The following is a 19,431-nucleotide window of genomic DNA, read 5'->3' on the forward strand; positions in this document are numbered from 1 at the left end:
GAGTTAGGGGCAGGGGCTCAATGAGGGATTAAATGGGGTCCGGGGACCCTCTAGTGTTGTCTGGGTCACAGACGAAGACCAGTCCCTTCCCGACAGGAAGAAAATAAAACAGCTCCTAGATGGGAAGGACCCGAGGAGGCCCTCTGGAGCCTGAGAGGCAGGAGGTCAGGCAGGGGAAGGGGTCAGCAAGAGCAAGTCCCCAATGAGGAATGGACTAGTGATGGGGAACTGCAGAGGTCAGGGTGGCAGGTGTGAGCAGGGAGCAGGGGGCCAGGCTGAGCAGGCAGGAGGGCCACACCCCGAGTCCTGGGCTCTGGCTCCCTACTGCCCCCAAAGGTGAGGAATGCCTGGAAAATGCCGGCAGGCTGACCACCATGACCGCCCGTGGACGGCTCGGGGTTGGACCTGGGGTCTCTCTCCCTGTCCTGGGCTCCAGAAGGAGCAGCCAGAGTCGAGACATCAGGCTTCCTTCTCGCCCTGGGCCATGCAAAGAGCTGGTCGGCCCGAAGGCCCGGAGTCCTGGCAGAGCCTGGGTCTGCCTGTCGTCAGGGTGGGCTTGCTGCGGGAGGCCAGCCAGTGCTGCTGGCTCTGGAGATGGCGCAGGGGGGGTCTGGCCACAGCACACCGTGGGCGTGGGGAGAGGCTGTGGGCAAGCAGGCTGGGGGCAGGAAGCCCTCGTTCAGGGGCTCCTGTGGGACTCACAGTGTCCCCTGAGGAAGGGCTGCCTGGGTTTGAGCTGCAGGAGTAAGGGGTGAGCTAGGGAAACTCCCCTGCGGCAGGACAGGACAGGACAGGGGAGCACAACAGCAGAAAGCATAGACTCTCGGGTCAGACAGCACTATGCTGCCCCTGCTGCGTGACTCTGAACAAGTTGTCCAACCTCTCTGGGCTCCTCATCTGCCATAAGGAGTTACTGTGAGAGTTCCTGTCACAGACCTGCTGTAATATTTTGTGAGTTCACAGTAAAAGGTGGCAGTTGTCTCAGGTCCAGCCTGTGTGTCACCTGCTGCTGCTACTGAGGGTGTCTTCTTGCAGACCCTGCAGGAGAGGCCTTGAGCAGGCTGCTGTAGGCCAGCAGTGTCCAGATCAGAGCACCTGTGGCTGGAAAGTGCCCCGGGCAGCCCAAGGACCACCCAGGGCCAGGGCCAGGGCCAGGCAGTGGGCGGGCGGGCGTTGGAGCTAGTGTGCCAGCGCAGGGCAGAGTGGGAGCAGGTGGGCAGAGTGGACCAGGTGGCAGGCGGCCAGGCGGGCACCCTGAGAGCAGCCCTGCGGCACCACAGGCTGGGTCGGCAAGCCCTGGTGAGCACCTTCTGTGGGCAGGTGCGTGGGGGCCAGGACCCACCCATCAGATGCCTGGGCTCACACGTGCCAAGGTGCGTGCACCTGTGTGTGTGTGTGTGTGTCTGTGTACAGACAGGTACAGGTGGGTGTGGGGGTGATCGTGTGTGTGCATGCAAGTTTCTAGGGGGTCCGTGTGTGCAAGTACGTGTGCCAATATGCAGGTATGTGCTGTGAGTGCAGGAGTGAGTGTGTGGGCCTGTGGGTGCCTGATTGTGGGTGTGCATGAATGTGCACTACCATGTGGGAGAGGTGCCGTGTAGGGATGTGTCCCTCTGCAGTCAGACTGTGCGTCCTCCGTGAGCATAGACGTGCACTGGCTCCTGTGTGCATCCGTGAGTGTGAGCACGTGTGTGTGTGTGTGTGTGTGTGAGCACATGCGTGTGTGCCTGTCCTGCATCTCACCGTCTGGCAGGCCTGTGCCGGGCTCATGGGTCTCGACCTCTCCTCCTGGGAGCCCCTTTGTTGACGCAGTTGGAGAGAGCGTGCTCAGGACCGCAGGGCCCTCTGGAGGCTGGCACGGGGCAGGCTGTCCCAGCTGAGTCCCCTGCCCCTGGGCAGTGTCCCGGCTCTGGGCTTGGGGCGGCTGCCACCTGGGACCTGGGACGCGGGTCACTTCCTGCCTCTGCTCTGTCCTCCCTCAGGCGAAGCTTGGAGACGAGATCCTTGACTACAGGGACTTGGCCGCGCTTCCCAAAAGCAAGGCCATCTACAACATCGATCGCCCAGACATGATCTCCTACTCGCCCTACGTCAGCCACTGCGCGGGTGACAGGCAGAGCTGCAGCGAGGTACGGCTCCGCGTGGTCCGTGGGCAGGAGCCTCCCTCACGGGGGCATTCTGATGGGATCCAGCCAGTGTCCTCCGCTCTGTGGGCTCCCCAGGCCCTCGGGTGACCTGCCACACCACACTCACTAGTGCCCAGCGCGCTGGCTCTAAGCACCCCTCACTGAAGGGCCTGCAAGAGCCTCGTTAAAGGAGCAGGAGCGGGAGCAGGCAGCAGGCAGCAGAACAGGCTGCTGTTGGGAAGGGATAGAACCTGGGTGAGAATCTCTGGCTCCTCCTGAGTGCTGGAGTATTGTCACGAAGCAGGAAATGCAGTTTTCCTGGCCAGGACTCCCCGGCCGCACCCAGCCCCACCAGCCAGCAAGCTCCCTCTCTCCTTGGTGACTCCCGAGCCAGTTCCACCCCCTGGTGACCAGGAATTACTTTGCAGTGTTGCTGGAGCGTCCTCTGTTACTTGGTGACTTCTAAATGAGGCCGCCCTTCTCCATCTGACCTGGATTCATTGGAGGTTCCCGCTGCTCCTTCTGTGGCTCTGAGATCTCCATGTCCCTGTGGCCGAGGTGCTGGGCCGCGGGCCTGCGCGTGTAGCCCGAGTGTAGCCAGGCACAGGTGCTCACAGGGCAGGGACACCGAGTCCTTTCAAGCATGATTCCTTTGGTCCTCCTCATTCTGTGACTTCTCAAAATGAGGAAAATGAGGGCTGAGCCCCAGGGCACCGTGCACAGCAGGTAGGTGCAGGGAAGTCCAACCTGGGCCTGGTGTGACCAGGCACCTTCTCAGGTCACAGCTGCCGGGCACAGCTGCGGGGCTTTGAGGGCCAAACAGGAGAGAGATGACTCAGGGATAGCAGGTGCCCCTACTGACCACGAGAGCCTGAGAGTGTGGTGACAAGCCTCACTGTTACTGAGAGACCCCAGGAAGAGTGAGGCAGGGGGGTCCAACCTGTACCCCCTGCCCATGCCCCAGCCCTAGGTTCCCATCACCCTCTTTCCCCTGGCCCCCTTCCCCTCCTTCCAGAGAAAACCTGGTGATGTGCACACAGAGTGTGGCAGGTGTCCTGAGCCTGCAGTCTTCCGTTATGGGAAGACGTGTGTCTCGAGAGCGGTGGGGCATGGCGAGTGGCCAAGCCAGGCTCCAAGCCTGGGAGCCCCTTTCTCTGGGTGCCCTGGACCACATTTCTCCAAAAGAGTCCTGCAGTCCGTTCTGCATCTCCTGGGGTGGGTTCATTCCCGTGTGGAGGCTCACATCTGTCCACCTGGTGCACCTTGACCCAGTGTTGCCTGCCGGTCCCCAAACCACCCCTTCACCCCCAAAGTAGTGCCTAGTGTCACAGTGCTGACAGATCACTCTGTTGTGTCCACAGTCTCCTCAGTTGCTCTCGCCAACGCCGACTGAGGTAACCACCCCCCTGCCTGTGCCCTGTTTGCTATGGTGCTGCTGCCCATCTGTTATAAAGATAACCAGCCATGGCGCCCTAGGAGGGCCTCGGGGCTCATGGCTGCAGAGCCTGGGCCTCAGCCCCCAGAGCTCGGGCACCTGACTTAGTGTTGGTTATTTTTATAATCACGCCTCGTCTGCATGCTTTCCTGTGCCTGCCAGCCCCGCCCTCATGGATGCCTGGACACAGCAGCACCTGAGCGGGTTGTGGTCTGGGTCATGGCTCCCTGGGTTAGTTCAGGTTCACTTCATGCCCAAGCAGGGTGCACGGGATCTTCTGGCCCTGCAGGGAGCACTCTGGAAACATCTCTGTAGCAAAAACCTTTCTCCTTAGCCGTCTGGGACATTCCTGTTTCTCAGAAATTGGTCAGTGAGGTGGACTGTAGCCCACCAGGCTGCAGCTTGCACTGCGGTGCAGGGAGGGGCAGGTGGGGTATCACAGGACCCATGAGCAAGAGACAGCAAGAGCTGGCAGTGCAGAGCATGTGCCGTCCACTGGGCTCCAGTCCTCATCTCCTCACCGGCCCCTAGGAGCTGTCCACCAGCCACTGTCATCACGCATGCTCCATAAGTCACTAAAGCACAGGTGACCTCTGACGGGTGACCTCTGACAGGCCCAGCTGGCCATCCTTGCACTACCTCATTACCCACACAGGGAAACCCCGAGAGGCCCGCTGGACAGCACGCTCTAGAACGAGCCCAGCCTCGTGGCAAAGCCCCCCTAGAAGGTGCCTCCAGACACAAGCACACATTTGGTCAATGGGAGGCTACACAGCCCATGGGCTTCTGGTGGTCATTATGGCCCTGGGGCCTTGGGCGCCCTCACTGGGACCGCCTTCCTCCTGCCCGCTCATCCTCAGCGGGGTTCCCAGGAGACGACGGAGTCTCCTTATCTCGCTGGACCCAGTCCTTCCCCTCCTTCCTTGTAGTTCTGGGGAGCCAGAATCTTCTGTCTAGTCCCTGTCCGGTCCCTCCACCTGGCTCCTTAGTCTGCCCTTAGAAACAGCACTGGGGGCAAGGGGCAGCCATGTCACCCTGCTGCTGCAGATGGCTAGGCAGGTCACCTTGCCTCAGAATGGGCTGCAGGTAGGCATCAGACCTCAAACCCCTGGGTCCAGGCTTGCAGCGACCCAGCAGGCCAGAGGCCAGCTCACACTAAGCTCCCCAACCCACAGTGGCCAGGAGACACGACAGCCTGAGGTGCACAGCTGGTGGCTGGCCTGGCAGAGGATGCCAGAGGTGGCAGGGGCTCCAGCCGGGCAGGAGAGGGAGCCCGTGAGAGGGACGGGGTGTGCAGGCAGGAATGTGGCCTCAGGTGGCAGGGAGGGAAACCCTGAAGGCCACGGTGAGCTCAGGCAGGCCGGGCAGCCATGAGCGCCAGACCAGCCCCTCGCTCATCCTGGTGGTGCTGCGAGGGGTGGAACAGCGGTCAGCCCTCGTCAGGGTTCTGGGTGGGCTGGCATGATCCAGGCCACGGGGCCACGCTGCAGGGGTTCGGGCAGGCTGCGCCCCCCACCATGGGGCCGTGCCATCCCATGCCTCCACTGCCCACTGACCATTCCCAGCAGTCCTCCTGCTTGGACAGGGCCAGTCATCAGTGCCTGTGGTCCCCCCCCAGCTGGGCCTAGGCCCACAGGGGCACTTCCTCTCCCTGAACTGCACACGAGGAGTCCCCTTTGGCACTAGAGGCTCTCGATGGTCTCAAGCTCTGTTTCAAGGAGCCCCAGGTGCTGGGAGGGCTGGGGGGAGTGGAGGGTGCAGGTGCAGCTGGGGGCCCCGCCACCCCCTGGAGCCTCAGTTCACAGGAGGCACCTAGACAGGGGAGGCCGCGGTGCCTGATGTGACAGGGACCATGCTTAGGCCAAGGGGCCTGTCAGCGTCATGGCCAGGCTGAACCCAGCTCTTCAGATGGGGCCTGGCAGGGAGATTTCATGTTGGGGTCATGTTGAGTCAGCCCCTGGGGCCAGGGGGACGAATGCTGAGGGGGTGGGTGAGGGGGTGGGTGAGGGGGGTGTGCTCTCACCTCAGGGATTCACGAGCTGTGTCTTCCCTCCCAGGGGGACCAAGATGACCGGTCCTACAAGCAGTGCCGGACCTCCAGCCCCAGCTCCACCGGCTCTGTCAGCCTTGGGCGCTACACCCCGACCTCACGGTCGCCCCAGCACTACAGCCGTCCAGGTACTCTGTCCCCTGGCACGCAGCCTCCAACGAGACTGTCCTTATGGTTGCTTCTGTGGTTACAAAGTGGGCTCTTATGCAGCTAGGAACATGGCCGAGGGTGGGACTGTCCATGGGTGGCCAGTGGAGTTAGTGGTATACAGATGGCCTGCTCCCGTCTGGGTGGAGGCAGCCAGGTACCCGTTGGTCAGAGCATCACCCGGGAAGCACACAGCGGGAAGCGGTAGCTGAGCGCACGTGTCACAGGAAGGCAGGAGAACACAGGGCAGGGACGGCTGTGAAACTTGAGTGTGGAGGAAAATCAGTGGCCAGAGAAAGAGTCGGAATACGCATAGCATGTCCCCTGTGCTCAATTAGTCACTACAGGGAAAGCCATCCTCGTGGGAAAGTTGGCATGAGGTCAGGGCAGAGCCCCATGGAGGGCCCCCTCCACCCATGTCACCTCGTCCCAGCCTGCAGCCAGCTGTGCGATGCTCTACCTCAGCTTTAAGACTCCTTGGCCCCCGGAGTGTCCAAGCCCAGGGGTGCACAGGGACACTGCCTCTCTGAGGGATCGTTCCAGGCTGTTTCCTTGGTCAACTGTGCATGACCCCATTTCCACCTCTGTGACGACAGCGCTGATGTGAGCAAACCTAGTGGAAAAATCCAGTCATTCATTTGCAAAGTCACTTTCATTGGCTCTTTGCAATGTGCCAATAAGTGTGCCCAATAAGTGTGAAAAGAGGGGACGAGAGAGAGTGAGTGAATGAGTGAGTGAATGAATGAGTGCATGAGTGAATGAGTGAGTGAGTGAGGAATGAGTAAGGAATGAATGAATGAGTGGGTGAGTGAATGAATGAATGAGTAACTGAATGAATAAGTCAATGAGTGAGTGAGGAATGAATGAATGAGTGGGTGAGTGAATGAATGAATGAGTGAGTAAATTAATGAGTGAGTGAGTGAGGAATGAATGAATGAGTGGGTGGGTGAGTGAGTGAGTGGGTTAGTGAATGAATGAGTGAGTGAGTGAGTAAGTGAATGAATGAGTGAGTGAGTGGGTGAGTGAATAAGTGAATGAGTGGGTGAGTGCATGAGTGAATGAGTGAGTGAGTGAGGAATGAGTAAGGAATGAATGAATGAGTGGGTGAGTGAATGAATGAATGAGTAACTGAATGAATAAGTCAATGAGTGAGTGAGGAATGAATGAATGAGTGGGTGAGTGAATGAATGAATGAGTGAGTGAGTAAATTAATGAGTGAATGAGTGAGTGAGGAATGAATGAATGAGTGGGTGGGTGAGTGAGTGGGTGAGTGAATGAATGAGTGAGTGAGTGGGTGAGTGAATAAGTGAATGAGTGGGTGAGTGAATAAGTGAATGAGTGGGTGAGTGAATGAGTGAATGAGTGGGTAAGTGAATGAATGAATGAGTGGGTGAGTGAATGAATGAGTGGGTGAGTGAATGAATGAGTGGGTGAGTAAGTGAATGAGTGAGGAATGAATGAATGAGTAAGTGAATGAGTGAGGAATGAATGAATGAGTGGGTGAGTGAGTGAATGAATGAATGAATGAATGGGTGAGTGAGTGAACGAATGAATGAGTGAGTGAATGAATGAGTGAATAAATGAGTGAGGAATGAATGAATGAGTGGGTGGGTGAGTGAGTGAGTGAATGAGTGAGTGAGGAATGAGTGAGTGAGGAATGAATGAATGAGTGGGTGGGTGAGTGAGTGGGTGGGTGAGTGAATGAGTGAGTGAGTGGGTGAGTGAGTGGGTAAGTGAATGAATGAGTGAGTGGGTGAGTGAGTGAGTGGGTAAGTGAATGAATGAGTGAGTGAGTGGGTGAGTGAGTGAGTGAGTGGGTGGGTGAGTGAGTGGGTGAGTGGGTTGGTGAGTGAGTGGGTGGGTGAGCAAGTGGGTGAGTGGGTAAGTGGGTGAATGAGCAGATGGGTGAGTGGGTGAGTGGGTGGGTGAGTGGGTTGGTGAGTGAGTGGGTAAGTGGGTGGTAAGTGAATGGATGAGTGAGTGGGTGAGTGAGGGAGGGAGCAGATGCATGTGGGAACGAGTGGGTGGGCAGTCAGGGGGTCAGTGAGTGATCTCTTTGCTGACTGGACCACTCACCACATCATGGGGAGCCTGGGCTTGTTGACAGGTGGCCCAAGGCTAAGGCCCAGAGGGCTAAGACTTGGACCCTGCGTGAGGCCTGAGGTTGTGGTGAGAGACCATTCCTGGCCTTTGGAGCTGCCCTCCAACTGGGTCCTTGATCCCAAGGAAACCCCCACGTAGAGTGACAGGCATGGCTCAGGGGCCTATGCTCCCCTGGAGCCCCAGCCTGAGGCTCTGGGCCAAAGCCTTAGGCTGCTGCATGTTCTTCATGGGGCAGCCCTTGGAGGATCTCCCGGTGCCTTCCTGGAGAGGGGAGGCACAACTGTTCCTAGGCCCGTGGGGACTAGGACGGTTCATGGCTGGACGGCCAGGGCTGACGCCTTGCTCTCTGTCACCCGCAGCTGGTACTGCGAGTGTGGGTACCAGTAGCTGCCTCTCCCTGTCCCAACACCCCAGCCCCACCTCCGTGTTCAGACATCATTACATCCCCTACTTCCGAGGTAAGGCGCGCAGTGCTGTGGGTGCTCGTCCTGTGTCGGCCGCATGGCTTCCCGGAGCCCTGTGTCTCCTGCCCCATGTCCCTCGCTGTGTGTGTCCTGTGTCCGGCTCCGTTTCTGTTGGTGTGCACATGTTCCTGGCAGGGAAAGGCTGGTAGCTGGTGAGGCGAAGGCACAGGTGGAGGGCCGGGGCCACTCTGCTTAGGTCAGATCCTCTCACCTCCCACAGCAGCCCACGGGCCCGGGTTCGCTAGTGTCGATTTAGGAGCAGAAGCTCAGCTGTAGAGCAGGGTGGTCTTGGCCTCCCAGCCAGGAGGTGCACCACGCAGCCCCAACCCTGGATCTTCCCAGGGTGCAGACCCACACACCCCATGTCCCTGCAGGGACATGAGCACACACACACACAAAAACCAGACATGGCCAACCTCCTGCTCGCCTCTACGCTGAGGACTTAACTGTGTCCCCCAAATTCACATGTTAAAGTCCTAACACCCCCCATGTGACTGGAGAGAGGGCTTTTGATGAGGTGCATCAGGTCAGTTAGATGAGGTCCCCAGGAGGGGTGTTGATCCACCAGGCTGGTGGCCCTGTAAGGAGAGGACATGGCCCTGCACTTGTCTCTGCACATTCAGAGGGGGCCCCGTGAGCCACATGAGCCAGATGCAGCCATGGACAAGCCAGGAAGAGGGCCTCAGAGGACACACCCTGCCCACCCGCACTGTGACCTCCAGCCTCCGCAACCACGAGAAAATGTGCACCTGCCGTCGCAGGCCCAGCCTGTGGTGTCCTGTTACAGAGCCAGCTGACAGACGCCACGGAAAGACACTCGGGCCAGTGGAGGACCCACGATAGAGACCTGGCTGGTTCCCCGAGTGACACACCAAGTGCACTATCCCTCACAGCTGTGGAGTTGGACATCTCTGGGGGACTGCTCCAGAGGCAGCTGGATCTTGTGACAGTCAGGGGCTAGGCCGTGGCCCTCCTGTGCTTCATCCCAGGGTTCACCAGCTGGTCCAGTAGAGGAGCCTGGTCGTCACACCTCCCTCACCCCTGGTGGCCCACCCCTGCAGCTCCTGGGCAGTATTGACAGCTGGGAGGAGACTCAAAGCCCGAAGCAGGCTCCGCAGCAGGGGCAGCCCCAGAGGCCTTGCTGCATGGGTGCTCGCTGTCCGCTGTCCGAGGGAGCTGAGCAGCCGGGGCTCACAGCCCATCTCCAGGCCGCTTCTCGTACCTCTCACGCACCACAAGGCCCTGGATCTTGAGCTGTCCTCTCATCTGCCAGGGCCTTGCTGTGGGTAGGGCCATGTACCTGTGAGGTCCCTGGCAGGGTGTGCCAGAGCGAGGGCAGGCAGTGGACATTCACTGTCCCTGCCACTCTCCCCTGACCCCCAGACAGCCACCATAAGCAGCTCCCTGGAGGGCCTAGAGCCAGAGCTAACCCTGGTGAGTCTCCTCCACCCACATCTGCGTCTCCACCCTGGACTCCTACCACTCTGCGATGAAGAAAGATGGGGAGGGGACCCCAGTCAGGGCAGGCCTTCGGGCTGCAGTGCTCCTGCTCCAGTCCGGCCAGTGGGCAGCACCCCATTTGCAGCCCAGGGGAGGGGGCGAGGGAAGGAGGCAGGGTGGAAGGCAGCCAGCCCCCCCAACCCCCCACCCCCCACCCCATCCCCCCCACCCCCCGCAAAGAAGAGACTGGGTTCAGGCCCCACCCACCTGCCCACTGAAACGTGGTTCAGAGCCTGGGGTGCTCGGAGGCCCCAACCCTAGGGGGTGCTCTGAGTGGCGCTTTGCTACTGGAATGCAGTCTCCGCCCTGTGGCTTCCTGGTCACTTTAGCTACCACATCCTTTGCTCAGAAACCAGAGGAAGCTCCTGCCCCCCTCTCTGGTGTCAGATGCAGGGAGCCTGATGCCCACAGCTTCACCCTGTGCCTGACTCCATGGCCATCTGTGACCTTGGGGGCCCCAGGTCTTTGCAGAACCTGCTCCTGAGGAGGCCAAGGCTCAGGGGACTTCCTGGTTTGAGATCCCAAAGCAGAGCCCAAATTTAGGCTTCAACCCAACACGTACTCACAAGTCATGTCCACCCCAGGTCCACTCCAAGGCCACACTAGAGGGAGCCTGTCCTCTCCCAGCTCATGGGCTGCAGCATATCCCATCCTCTGGGCACTCAGTTGTCCACCTCTCACTCGGACACAGGCCTGGCATCTGCCCTTCCCTAGGAGGGCCCGTGAGGTTCTCACCTGGGGCACCTTGGCCTCTGCTCAGCAGAGCTTTCCTGCTGGGCGACACCATGGGTGGAGGGCTCCCAGGCAGCTGCACCCCCGCCCCAGCTCGCTGGTGCTTTCCCAGCCTGGTAGCTGCTGGCAGGGGCCCTGAAGTTCAGTCCCGGGTGTGTCCCTGGGGTAGTGTGGGTTTAAACTTGACCTCTTTGCCTGTTAAGAGGCAAGCAGCAGGATAAGTGTGGGTGCCCGGGGGACTCCATGCTGCCGAGGCCCAGTGTCGGGACAGCCACTTGCTGACTAGTGAGCCTTCTCCTAACCATGTGGTGTGAGAAGGGAGGGAGGGGGCAGCTTGGATGTGGAGTCAGCCCAAGGCTGCTGCCCCCGACTCACACTGCCCTAGGTAGCTCTTCACCTTGCCCACTGTCCCCTCCCTCTGCTCTGAAGTGGGGCCCTCTGGGGGGGGGGGGTCCGTGATTGAGGTGGGAGGGGCTGCGGTGAAGTCCACACCTGTCCTGGCCATGGTCCTGACAGCACTTGAAGTTGGCCATGAGCTGGACTTGCTTTGGTACCACCTTGAGAAAGTTGGACAAGAGCAGGCCAGAGAGCTCCAAGTTGGCACAGCTGGAGCAACGGAATGAAGCTGTCACATTGTAAACCCCACAGGCCGTGAATGTCCACGAGTCCCCACTGAGACAAGAAAGGACTGAGGACAAATCAACAGGGAGAAGACAGATCCACCGTTCAGAGGGTGCCGAGCAGTGAGGGCGGGGCTCTCTCAGGAGCTGGCACTTCTCCACCCGATGTGGCCAGGGCCTTCACCTGGGTCTTCTCTCCAGAGAGGCAGTTTAGGAGGGGGGACAAAGAGAGCAGCTCTGCTGTGGAGGAGCCTTGTGGCGCCCGCCAGCCAGGCCGTGGCCTGGGCAGGAGACCCTGTTGACAACATTTGCCTGGCTGCCCGAGGGAGAGCAGCTCCCCACCCCCGCAGTCTGCCTCCCCGACATGAGCCCCGTGTGTCCTGGGAAAGGAGCAAAGAGATCGAGCTGAGGAACTTTCCAGAAAGGCCTGCCAGCGCTTCCCAGGACCAGCCATCACCGGCAGGGAATCTGCGAGATGGCCCAGCCAGAGGCGCATGGGAGACGTGCCAGCTAATGTAATCTGTCCTCCTGGGACAGAGAGAGGACACCAGGCAAAATCCACACAGCATGGCACTTAGATGATGCCGTGAGCCAAGGTCGGGGGCGCCAGCCGGAGCACGTGCCTGGGGAGGTGTGACTACCTGAAACTGTCCTCAAATCAAGCATGAGTTTATACTGGAAGAGGAGGAAGGGGCCCACGGCCAGGGGCTGCCCACCCATGAACAGGCTCACCCAGGACAGAAGCCCCTCAGGACATGACCCCCTGCAGGAGGAGCCCTGAGCCCCTGCCTGGGGACTTTACCAGTAAAGCTCAAGGAGGAGCTGGCCACTGAGCGACGGCTAGACCCAGGCTGGGGCAGGCATGCTGAGGGGAAACGCAGCAGAGCGCTCCTGGTGGCACCACGGGGCCCATGGCAGTGGTGCATTTTGAGAGGGGAAGCCACCTGGGGTCAAATGGTGCCTGTGCAGAGAAGGGACCCTGCGCCCTGGGCCACCCTCCTGAAGGCTGGAGCTGCACTCAGCAAGTGCACCAAGGGAGCCGTGCAGAGCCCAGGGCTGGGGAGGCGCGGAGGACTTGGTGGTGGCATCTCAGACACAACCCTAGGTGGACGAATTCAGTGACCAGTGCTAGAGGCCCCTGAGGGCAGGTGTGCAGCAGGCCTGGTGGGTCACTGGGGCCACCACAGCTGTGCCTCAGCTTCCCCATGGTCTTGGGGCCCTGGGAACATCTGTCCTGAGGTGCACGGGCACACGGGCACGCGGGCAACCCTGTCTGGTGTACAGTTTCCAGGGCCACTGCATAAGAGGCTGAGCCCTGGGGAGAGACAGGTTAGATCCTAAGTGGTGGAGAAGGAGCATTCTAGACCAGGGCCAGCTCAGCCTAGCCATGGCGCCTGACACAAATGTCCCAGGCCCTGCAGTTGGCACGGATGTGTTTTTAAAGGCCGTGCTTCTGTCCTGTGTGGCTGCCCTTGGGGTTCTAGTCAGTCACCGTGGGGAGAAGAGGTCCGGGATTTTCTTTTATTGCTCATAGGTCCCACCCCAATGGTGTAAAGGCCCTGCGGCCACCTGGAGTGGCCGGAGCCTGCAGACTTGGGGAAGCCCAGGGGGTCTGTGCTGTTGGAAGAGAGGTAGTTACAGCAAAGCAGGCATCTGAAGTCCCGTCAGTGTCAGCAGGTGAAGTCAGCGTCACACCCAGGTGGGACAAAGTGCTCCAGATTGGAGTTGCCTGCCCCTTTGTGGCCTCAGCCTGGTGTGGGCCGCGGTGGGGGTCAGCCCGAGCTGAGCCCTCTGCCCCTGCGTGCCCCGCCGCTGCACCCGGCCCGCTTCCAGGCCCAGCTCCTCCAGAGCCAGCATCTGTCCAGCCTGCTACAGTCCCTGGCAGGTCCCCAGTCAGGCCGGCTTAGCCCCACTTCTGTGGGTACCGTTTCACTGCAGGGTCACTTGGACCAGCACACAATGGAGAGGGTCTCAAGTCCAGACTGTCCCTTTCCCCTGTCAAGCTTATCATCTAATGTCCTGCGGGTCCCCAAGGTTAGTGAGGTGTCTTGCTATGAGCCACAGTCCTCCTCGCCAAGTGTCCAGTGCCCACCCACTCTATCTGTCACCCCATTTCTTACACAGCTGTGGGGCATGGGGTGTTCTCCCAGGGAACTCTGCTGTCTTGCTTGGTGACTTGATAATCCAACCTCCTTCCCAAGGCAGAAATTCTGATTCTAGATGAGGTAAGGAACTGGAGCAGGCTCAGAAGGTGCTTTCCACTTAGTTTGAAAAAAAAAAAAAAGATATATATATATATATATATATATATATATATATATATATATATGTATGTATGTATTTAGGAAGATAGAAATTGATTGATTCTGGTCTTCTCTTTTTCTGTATCTTGCAAAATTGCACTCCCGGGCTCATTCCAGTGCCTTAGTTTGATCCATGCAGCTGATTTGTAGGCTCCTGGAGATGCAGCCCTGTGTGTACAGGATGATCAGGAAGGCAGGCCTTGGGGCTGGTGAGTTTGCAGGCTGCCGGGTGCACGGAGCAGCTGGGTGTGCACCCCAGAATCTGCCATGCACCAACAAGCTCTCAGCCCTCAGGTCACTGTGCCTCTGCCAGGGACCACGAGCAGGGTTCAAGGCAGGTTGGATTAACAAGTCACTGGGCCTAGTCTGGAAAGTCCCCAGGACCACAGTCCTCCTCTGGGCAGAGGGGGTGGGGTGTCCGCTGCAGGGAAGACGGGGCTTGCAGCACTAGCCATTTTGCTTGAGATGCTCTGCTTTTCCGTCCCCATCTGCTGTCCCTGTGCTCCCGTCTGGAGGCAGTGAAAGTGGCCGCAGCACCCCCAGCCTCTCGGTGCTCTCGGACAGCAGGCCTCCTTCCTCCACCTACCAGCAGGCCCCGCGCCACTTCCACGTCCCAGGTAGGCCCGGCTCGCCGCCAGCTCCGCGTGCACGCCCACTCACACCTGGCGGCCAGGGCAGCTGCCGCTCGGACCGCCACACCTCGCCTCAGCTCCAAACTCCAAGCTTCCCTAAAAGTCACCAGGGTCTTGGCACATCCCCAAACTGCCCTTCGTGTGAGCTTCTCCCCAGTGCCACAGACTTGGGGGGCCGTCTGCAGCTTTCTGGGAACAGCTGGAGAAAAGGGTCTTTCTGAGCTGCACCAGGCCTGGGCTGTTGCTGGCTGCCCATTCCTAGCCACCTCTTTCCTTGTCCCCTCAGATTGGGGTAGCATCTGCAGTGGGGGTGCTTGTTTTGGGGTGTGGGTTGCTGGACCTGCTGGCAGTTCTAAAGTGGGGTGATGAGAGTGGCGGACAGAAAGCAGCGGGCGGACACCCTGGCGACGGCCACTCACCCTCCTGTTCTCTCCTTTTGTCTCCTCTCCCAGACACTGGCGTAAAAGATAACATCTATAGGAAACCCCCTATCTACAAGCAGCATGGTACGGTGGAGTCTGCTCGTGGGCCCTGCCCTGCATGCCCGGCACCCCTTGCTTCTGAATGCACCCTTTGCTGAGCCCTGGTCACTGTGGGGACGGCTTGGAGGCCCCTGGCTGTCTGAATTTTAAGTGCAAATTCCCTAGGAGGCCCCAGAGGCCTTTCTTCCTACGTGACAGTGGGGTCCTTCTGAGTGAGGACCCTGTGAACGAACCCCAGGTACTGCACGCAGACGGGCCCAGGTGGGGTTTGGTGGCTTTGATTATGCTTTTGTGAGGGGAGCAGCCAGAGTGACCCCAGCCCACCTGGCCAGGAACAGAGGCTTCCTGATCTGTGACATGATCCAGCCTGATCCTTGAGATACAGTACAATCTGGAGTCAGACACGTATTCCCGTGGAGAAATTTGGTCTTGTTGTTTGAGACTATCTGACAATAGAGTGAACTGCCCTGCTCCCAGGTAAAAGGGGGTCCTTGCCTTAGCAAACACGGCTTGGGAAGTTTTGTGGTGAGGGCGTCTCTGGGCCCTCTGACGCCCCTTCCCACAGCCTACCTGGGACAGATGTGCACAGGGCAGATTACCAGGTTCATGGAGCAGGAGTCAGAATTGGAATTTCTGGGTTTTGGGGGCATGTTGCTTTCTGATCCTGAGCCTCTGTTTCTCCATGTGCAAAAGCAAGACTGCCCCTGTCGCTGCCCTCTGCCCAGGCTGGCCGGGAGGACCTCAGGAACCACGACTGGACACACTCTCCACTGCAGCATGCAGGGCACACGGGATTGTCACCAATCCTCCAGAGATGGGAAGAGGGTGTTGGAAGTTCCTGTCTAGATGCACCCAAGGAATATTGCCACCTCCTGTTGACAATCGGGTGGAGGCCTTGGGGGTCCTGAGTGCTCTCTGTGGCTGGCTGGAGGGTCAGTGGTCTAGTTGTGTGAGCAGGGAGGCGTCGTTTGTGCCTTCTTTCCGGGGTGGAAGAAGACCCTGCGCCTTGTGCCACCTTCCTATTCCCAAGAAGGAAAAGCAATGAATGAGCGGTCAGAGTTTCCTGAGTGCGCTGAGTCCCACCAGTGGAGCTGAGAGCGTCAGGCTCCGAGAGGGATCGGAGGGGACAGGCTAGATGCTGGGGCCCTTGCAGAGTGCCCAGACCAGCTCCCTCCTGCTTCAGGGGAAACTGAGGCCCAGCCAGAGAAAGGAGCATCCCAGAAAGTGACCGTCCCAGTGCCAGGCCAGAGAGCCTGTGAGGAAGGTCGGTGCTCCTGGGGACCTGAGACTGAGGTTGGCAGGGCTTGCTGTCACCCCCTGCTCTGCCTCAGGTGGCACCTCAGGTTGTGGTAACACAGCCATTCAGGAGGGGCTGGTCCTGAGAAGGGGCAGAGATGGGAAACCTGATGGCCTGACTACTCGCCAGCGTCTGGAGAGCCACGTCCACTGCTGGGTCCTTTCACTGAACCCTCCAGTGGGTCCAATTGCTGTCCCAGGGCCACCTCTGCATCTTTTAACTCTGAACGTAAAGGACTCTCCTCTCCACAGGCAGGGGATTCCTACCTGACAACCCTGAGCGTCACCCAGCCCTTCCATCATTCTAGAAGGCCGTTCTGTGGTTCTGTGGGAAAGCAGACGGCGTGAAGCCCCTGCTCGCCACTGAGCATTTGGCCGAGGTCCAGAGCTGAATGTGAGCCAAGTCTGTCCCCAACTCTGCACAAGCAGCCACCTGTCCTCCTGGTCAGGTACCCGTAGAGACTCTCGGACCAGTTTCCAGAGGTGACCCTAGGTCATGACATGCTAGGCCTTGCAGATCCCAGCAGTGCCTCTGACAGGGCTGTGTTTACATGACTTCCCACCCAGGCAGGGGACACCCCATTGGAAGTAACCATGCCCACACTCAGATGCTTGTGTGAGCGCAGGGGTGTGTGCATGAGCATGTGCACATGTGTGAGAGAGGCCCACGCAGCCTCCGGCTTCCTCTGGGCAACCTCCTGCCGGCTGCAGAGGGGAGAGGGGAAGGGCATTCAGGCTTGAGCCGCAGCAGCAAGTGGGGAACTGCGGGGCCGTTGAATTGGCTTCAGTGGGTGTGTTCAACAAGTTTTAAGAACCCAGCATTTTCACTGATGCGTTTACTTTCTAACTGTACCACACTCTGAAAGTCTTTCTTACTTTTTAAATCGTGCATTATGATCATTCAGGGTGGCAGGAGTCACAGGTGCCTATGGGTGGCCGCACGGTGTAACTGAAGTCCTTTGTTTACTCTCTTCTGCTGCCCGAGTCCCATTCCTGCTTCTGAGAAACAGGCCTCCAGGGGGGCCAGGCCTCTGGGCCTGGGCTGGCCCTAGGTGGTGAGGACAGAGCCCATCAGTGTCTGCCTGCGCAGCGGCCTGTGAAGTGAGGGTGGGACCCAGCAGCTGCTCGCCTCCTGTGACAGGGTCAGTCCAGGCGGGGAAGTGACCGGTCATGGCTCCTGGCTTTACATCCCCGCTCTGCCTGGCCCCTGCGCTAGGACCTGCTGCAGGCCTTTACAGCCTGACAACTTTTCTGCATTAGCTCCAACCCTTCTTGGTTATCATTCACTGTTTAAATGAGGGAGGGGGGAGGTTAAGTGGGTAGTTGGAGAGGCAAAAGGAACAATGGAGCCTCCCTGGCCCAGGGGTGGATGCCAGGCAGTCCTCTGGCGCCCCCAGCAAGAAGCTGCAGGAAGCAGCGGGCGCTGGGCCTGATGCTCTTGGAAGTTCCAAGGCTCAGGTGCCCTGTGGCTTTCTATGTGTTGTCGTGCGCCAGTGGGGGTCACTCACAGCACTGAGCCCTGTTGCTTTAGGGGACAGACTTGGATGGGCCGTGGCCCTCGGCTCCACCACACGACTGGGAGCAGATGTGCCACCCCCCAGGTCCGGCTCCTCCTCTGGGGGTTCGGACCACATCCTGTGTGGACTTTGAGGGGGTTTCCAGAAGGTGACCCTGGTGCTTGGCACAGAGTAGGGAGTTTCAGTGGTAGAACTGGGGGGATATTGTGGCCATTTTAGATTGTTTGAGCTTCCCCTGAAACTCCCCGGGAAGCTCTCCCCTGGCGCAGGCCCTGATAGTGCACCTGACTTGCTGTTCGACTTCCAAGTCCGCGTGAGCACAGACAGACGGACGGGGTGAGCAGCTGCGGCCTGCGAGGCCGGGGTTGTACCCTCCCGCAGCTGCTGGGCCACCAGGACACTCGTCCTCCTGCCCGTCCTCAGCCTCCACCCAGCAGGACGGAGGGAGTGGCCCCTGGGGTTCGTCAGCCTCTCCACTGCTGTGACTAAAAGACCTGACGATGACAACTTTAGAGGAGGAAAAGGTTATCTGGGGGCCCAGCTTCAGAGGTCGCCGTCCATAGACAGCAGGCTCCACTCCTCTGGGCTGGAGGGGGGCAGGACATCATGGTGGGAGAGTGTGGTGGAGGGCAGCAGCTCACGTGACGATCAAGAAGCAGAGAGGGACTCCACTCGCCAGGTACAAATAGGTACCCCAAAGCCATGTCCCAATGCCCCCTCCTCCAGCCACATCCCACCAGCCTGCAGTTCCCACTCAGTAATCCCCATCAGAGGACTGACCCACTGACCGGGCCAAGGCCCCCGTAAGCCAGCCGTCTCTCCCCTGAACCTTCTTGCATCGCCTCGCACGTGAGCTCTTGGGGACACCTCCCATCTGCACAGGTCACGGTGTGGCAGGGCTGCTCCCTCTTTCCTTGTATCCTGGTTGAAAACAGGAATTGACCGCCTCTGTGTCCCTCTGGGATCTCTCTCATGGGGTGACTCTCGCTTTGGTTTGGGGTCCTTTCTTGGGACATGAGGAAAGGGCAGGTGGCCAGGCATGCTCAGTGTTCAGGAAGAGCGATAGAAACCTGCTGTGGGCATCAGGAAGCCCCTGGCCCAGGTTCCCCAGGCTGGGAGTGGGCAGCCACGTTCCCCAGAGGCTGCTGGGTGGAGGCAGGGCAGGGCCCGGAGGAACCGCCCTGTACCTGGGGGCACAGGAGACACCTCTGCTTTCGTGGCCATCAAACGGTGGAGGGAGGGGGGGGAGAGGAGGCTAAGACACCAGGGCCACTGTCCTTGTCCTCAGTGCCACTGTCAGTCCTGAGGCAGCCCATGGGCTGCTGACCTCCTGGCTTGCAGCTGAGGCAGCTGGTCTGAGGGACTTGAATGACTTGCAACAATATATCCACGAAAGTTTTTCAAGCATGCATTTTGTGCTAGGCTCTGTCCCAGCCCTGGGGACACATGGGTGACCCTCTGTGGCATGTGCCCTCATGGAACTGGGATTCTAGTGGACTTGGCCACCTATGTGCATTTTCTCTCTCTCTCTCTCTCTCTAATCCCAATTCCATTTGAGTCGCAGAGCTGGGAACCTCACGGGGGAATCAGATGAGTGGTGGGTCTATTCCTAGAGCCCAGGAGCTAAAGGGAGGAGCAGATTCCCAACCCCCTCTAGCCCCAGGCCAGGAGAGAGGGCAAGATGGATTGTCCTGTAGGTTCCTTCCCTTGTGGGGGCGAGTACCTCTGGACCCAGCCTGGACCCACCCCTGAGCCCATCCTGCCTTGGGCCCTGGCAGGTGCTGGAGTGGTGATTTGCAGGCAGAGCACGGCCAGAGCTCAAGGCCCCTAGAACAGGGGCCAGACTGGCCCCCAGCCCCATGTTCCCTCTAGATACCAGCAAAAGAGCCTTGGAGGTTGGAGCTGCCAATGCTGGCAGCCAAGAGGCGCGCATGTGTGAACCCTTACTGAATACCTACTCTGGAACAGGCCCTGCACCACGGAGGGTCCCCTGGAAGCAGTGGCCCCTGTGCTGCACCCGCCTC

At 59.4% G+C, this 19,431-nt stretch overlaps 1 protein-coding gene across 34 annotated transcripts in view; it reads left to right on the top strand.

Annotated features, from left to right (window-relative positions):
* Positions 1 to 19,431, top strand: part of ABLIM2 (actin binding LIM protein family member 2) — a 134,746-nt gene that overhangs the window by 82,882 nt on the left and 32,433 nt on the right. For 14 of the 34 annotated variants that reach the window (XR_014023257.1, XR_014023258.1, XR_014023259.1 and 11 more), the window contains 6 exons: positions 1,983 to 2,129; positions 3,488 to 3,520; positions 5,619 to 5,739; positions 8,221 to 8,318; positions 13,971 to 14,097; positions 14,565 to 14,618. Coding sequence is in view for 26 of the 34 variants with exons in the window: in XM_081303723.1 (XP_081159849.1) it covers positions 1,983 to 2,129; positions 3,488 to 3,520; positions 5,619 to 5,739; positions 8,221 to 8,318; positions 13,971 to 14,097; positions 14,565 to 14,618 (580 nt within the window). In the remaining 8 variants the exon portion in view is untranslated. Of the gene's footprint in view, positions 1 to 1,982; positions 2,130 to 3,487; positions 3,521 to 5,618; positions 5,740 to 8,220; positions 8,320 to 13,970; positions 14,098 to 14,564; positions 14,619 to 19,431 lie in introns of all 34 variants that reach the window. The other 20 variants (XR_014023263.1, XM_081303729.1, XM_081303717.1 and 17 more) reach the window with 6 other exon arrangements.

Source organism: Spermophilus citellus (genome assembly GCF_964194105.1).
Source record: "Spermophilus citellus genome assembly, chromosome: 8".
Lineage (NCBI taxonomy): Eukaryota > Metazoa > Chordata > Mammalia > Rodentia > Sciuridae > Spermophilus > Spermophilus citellus.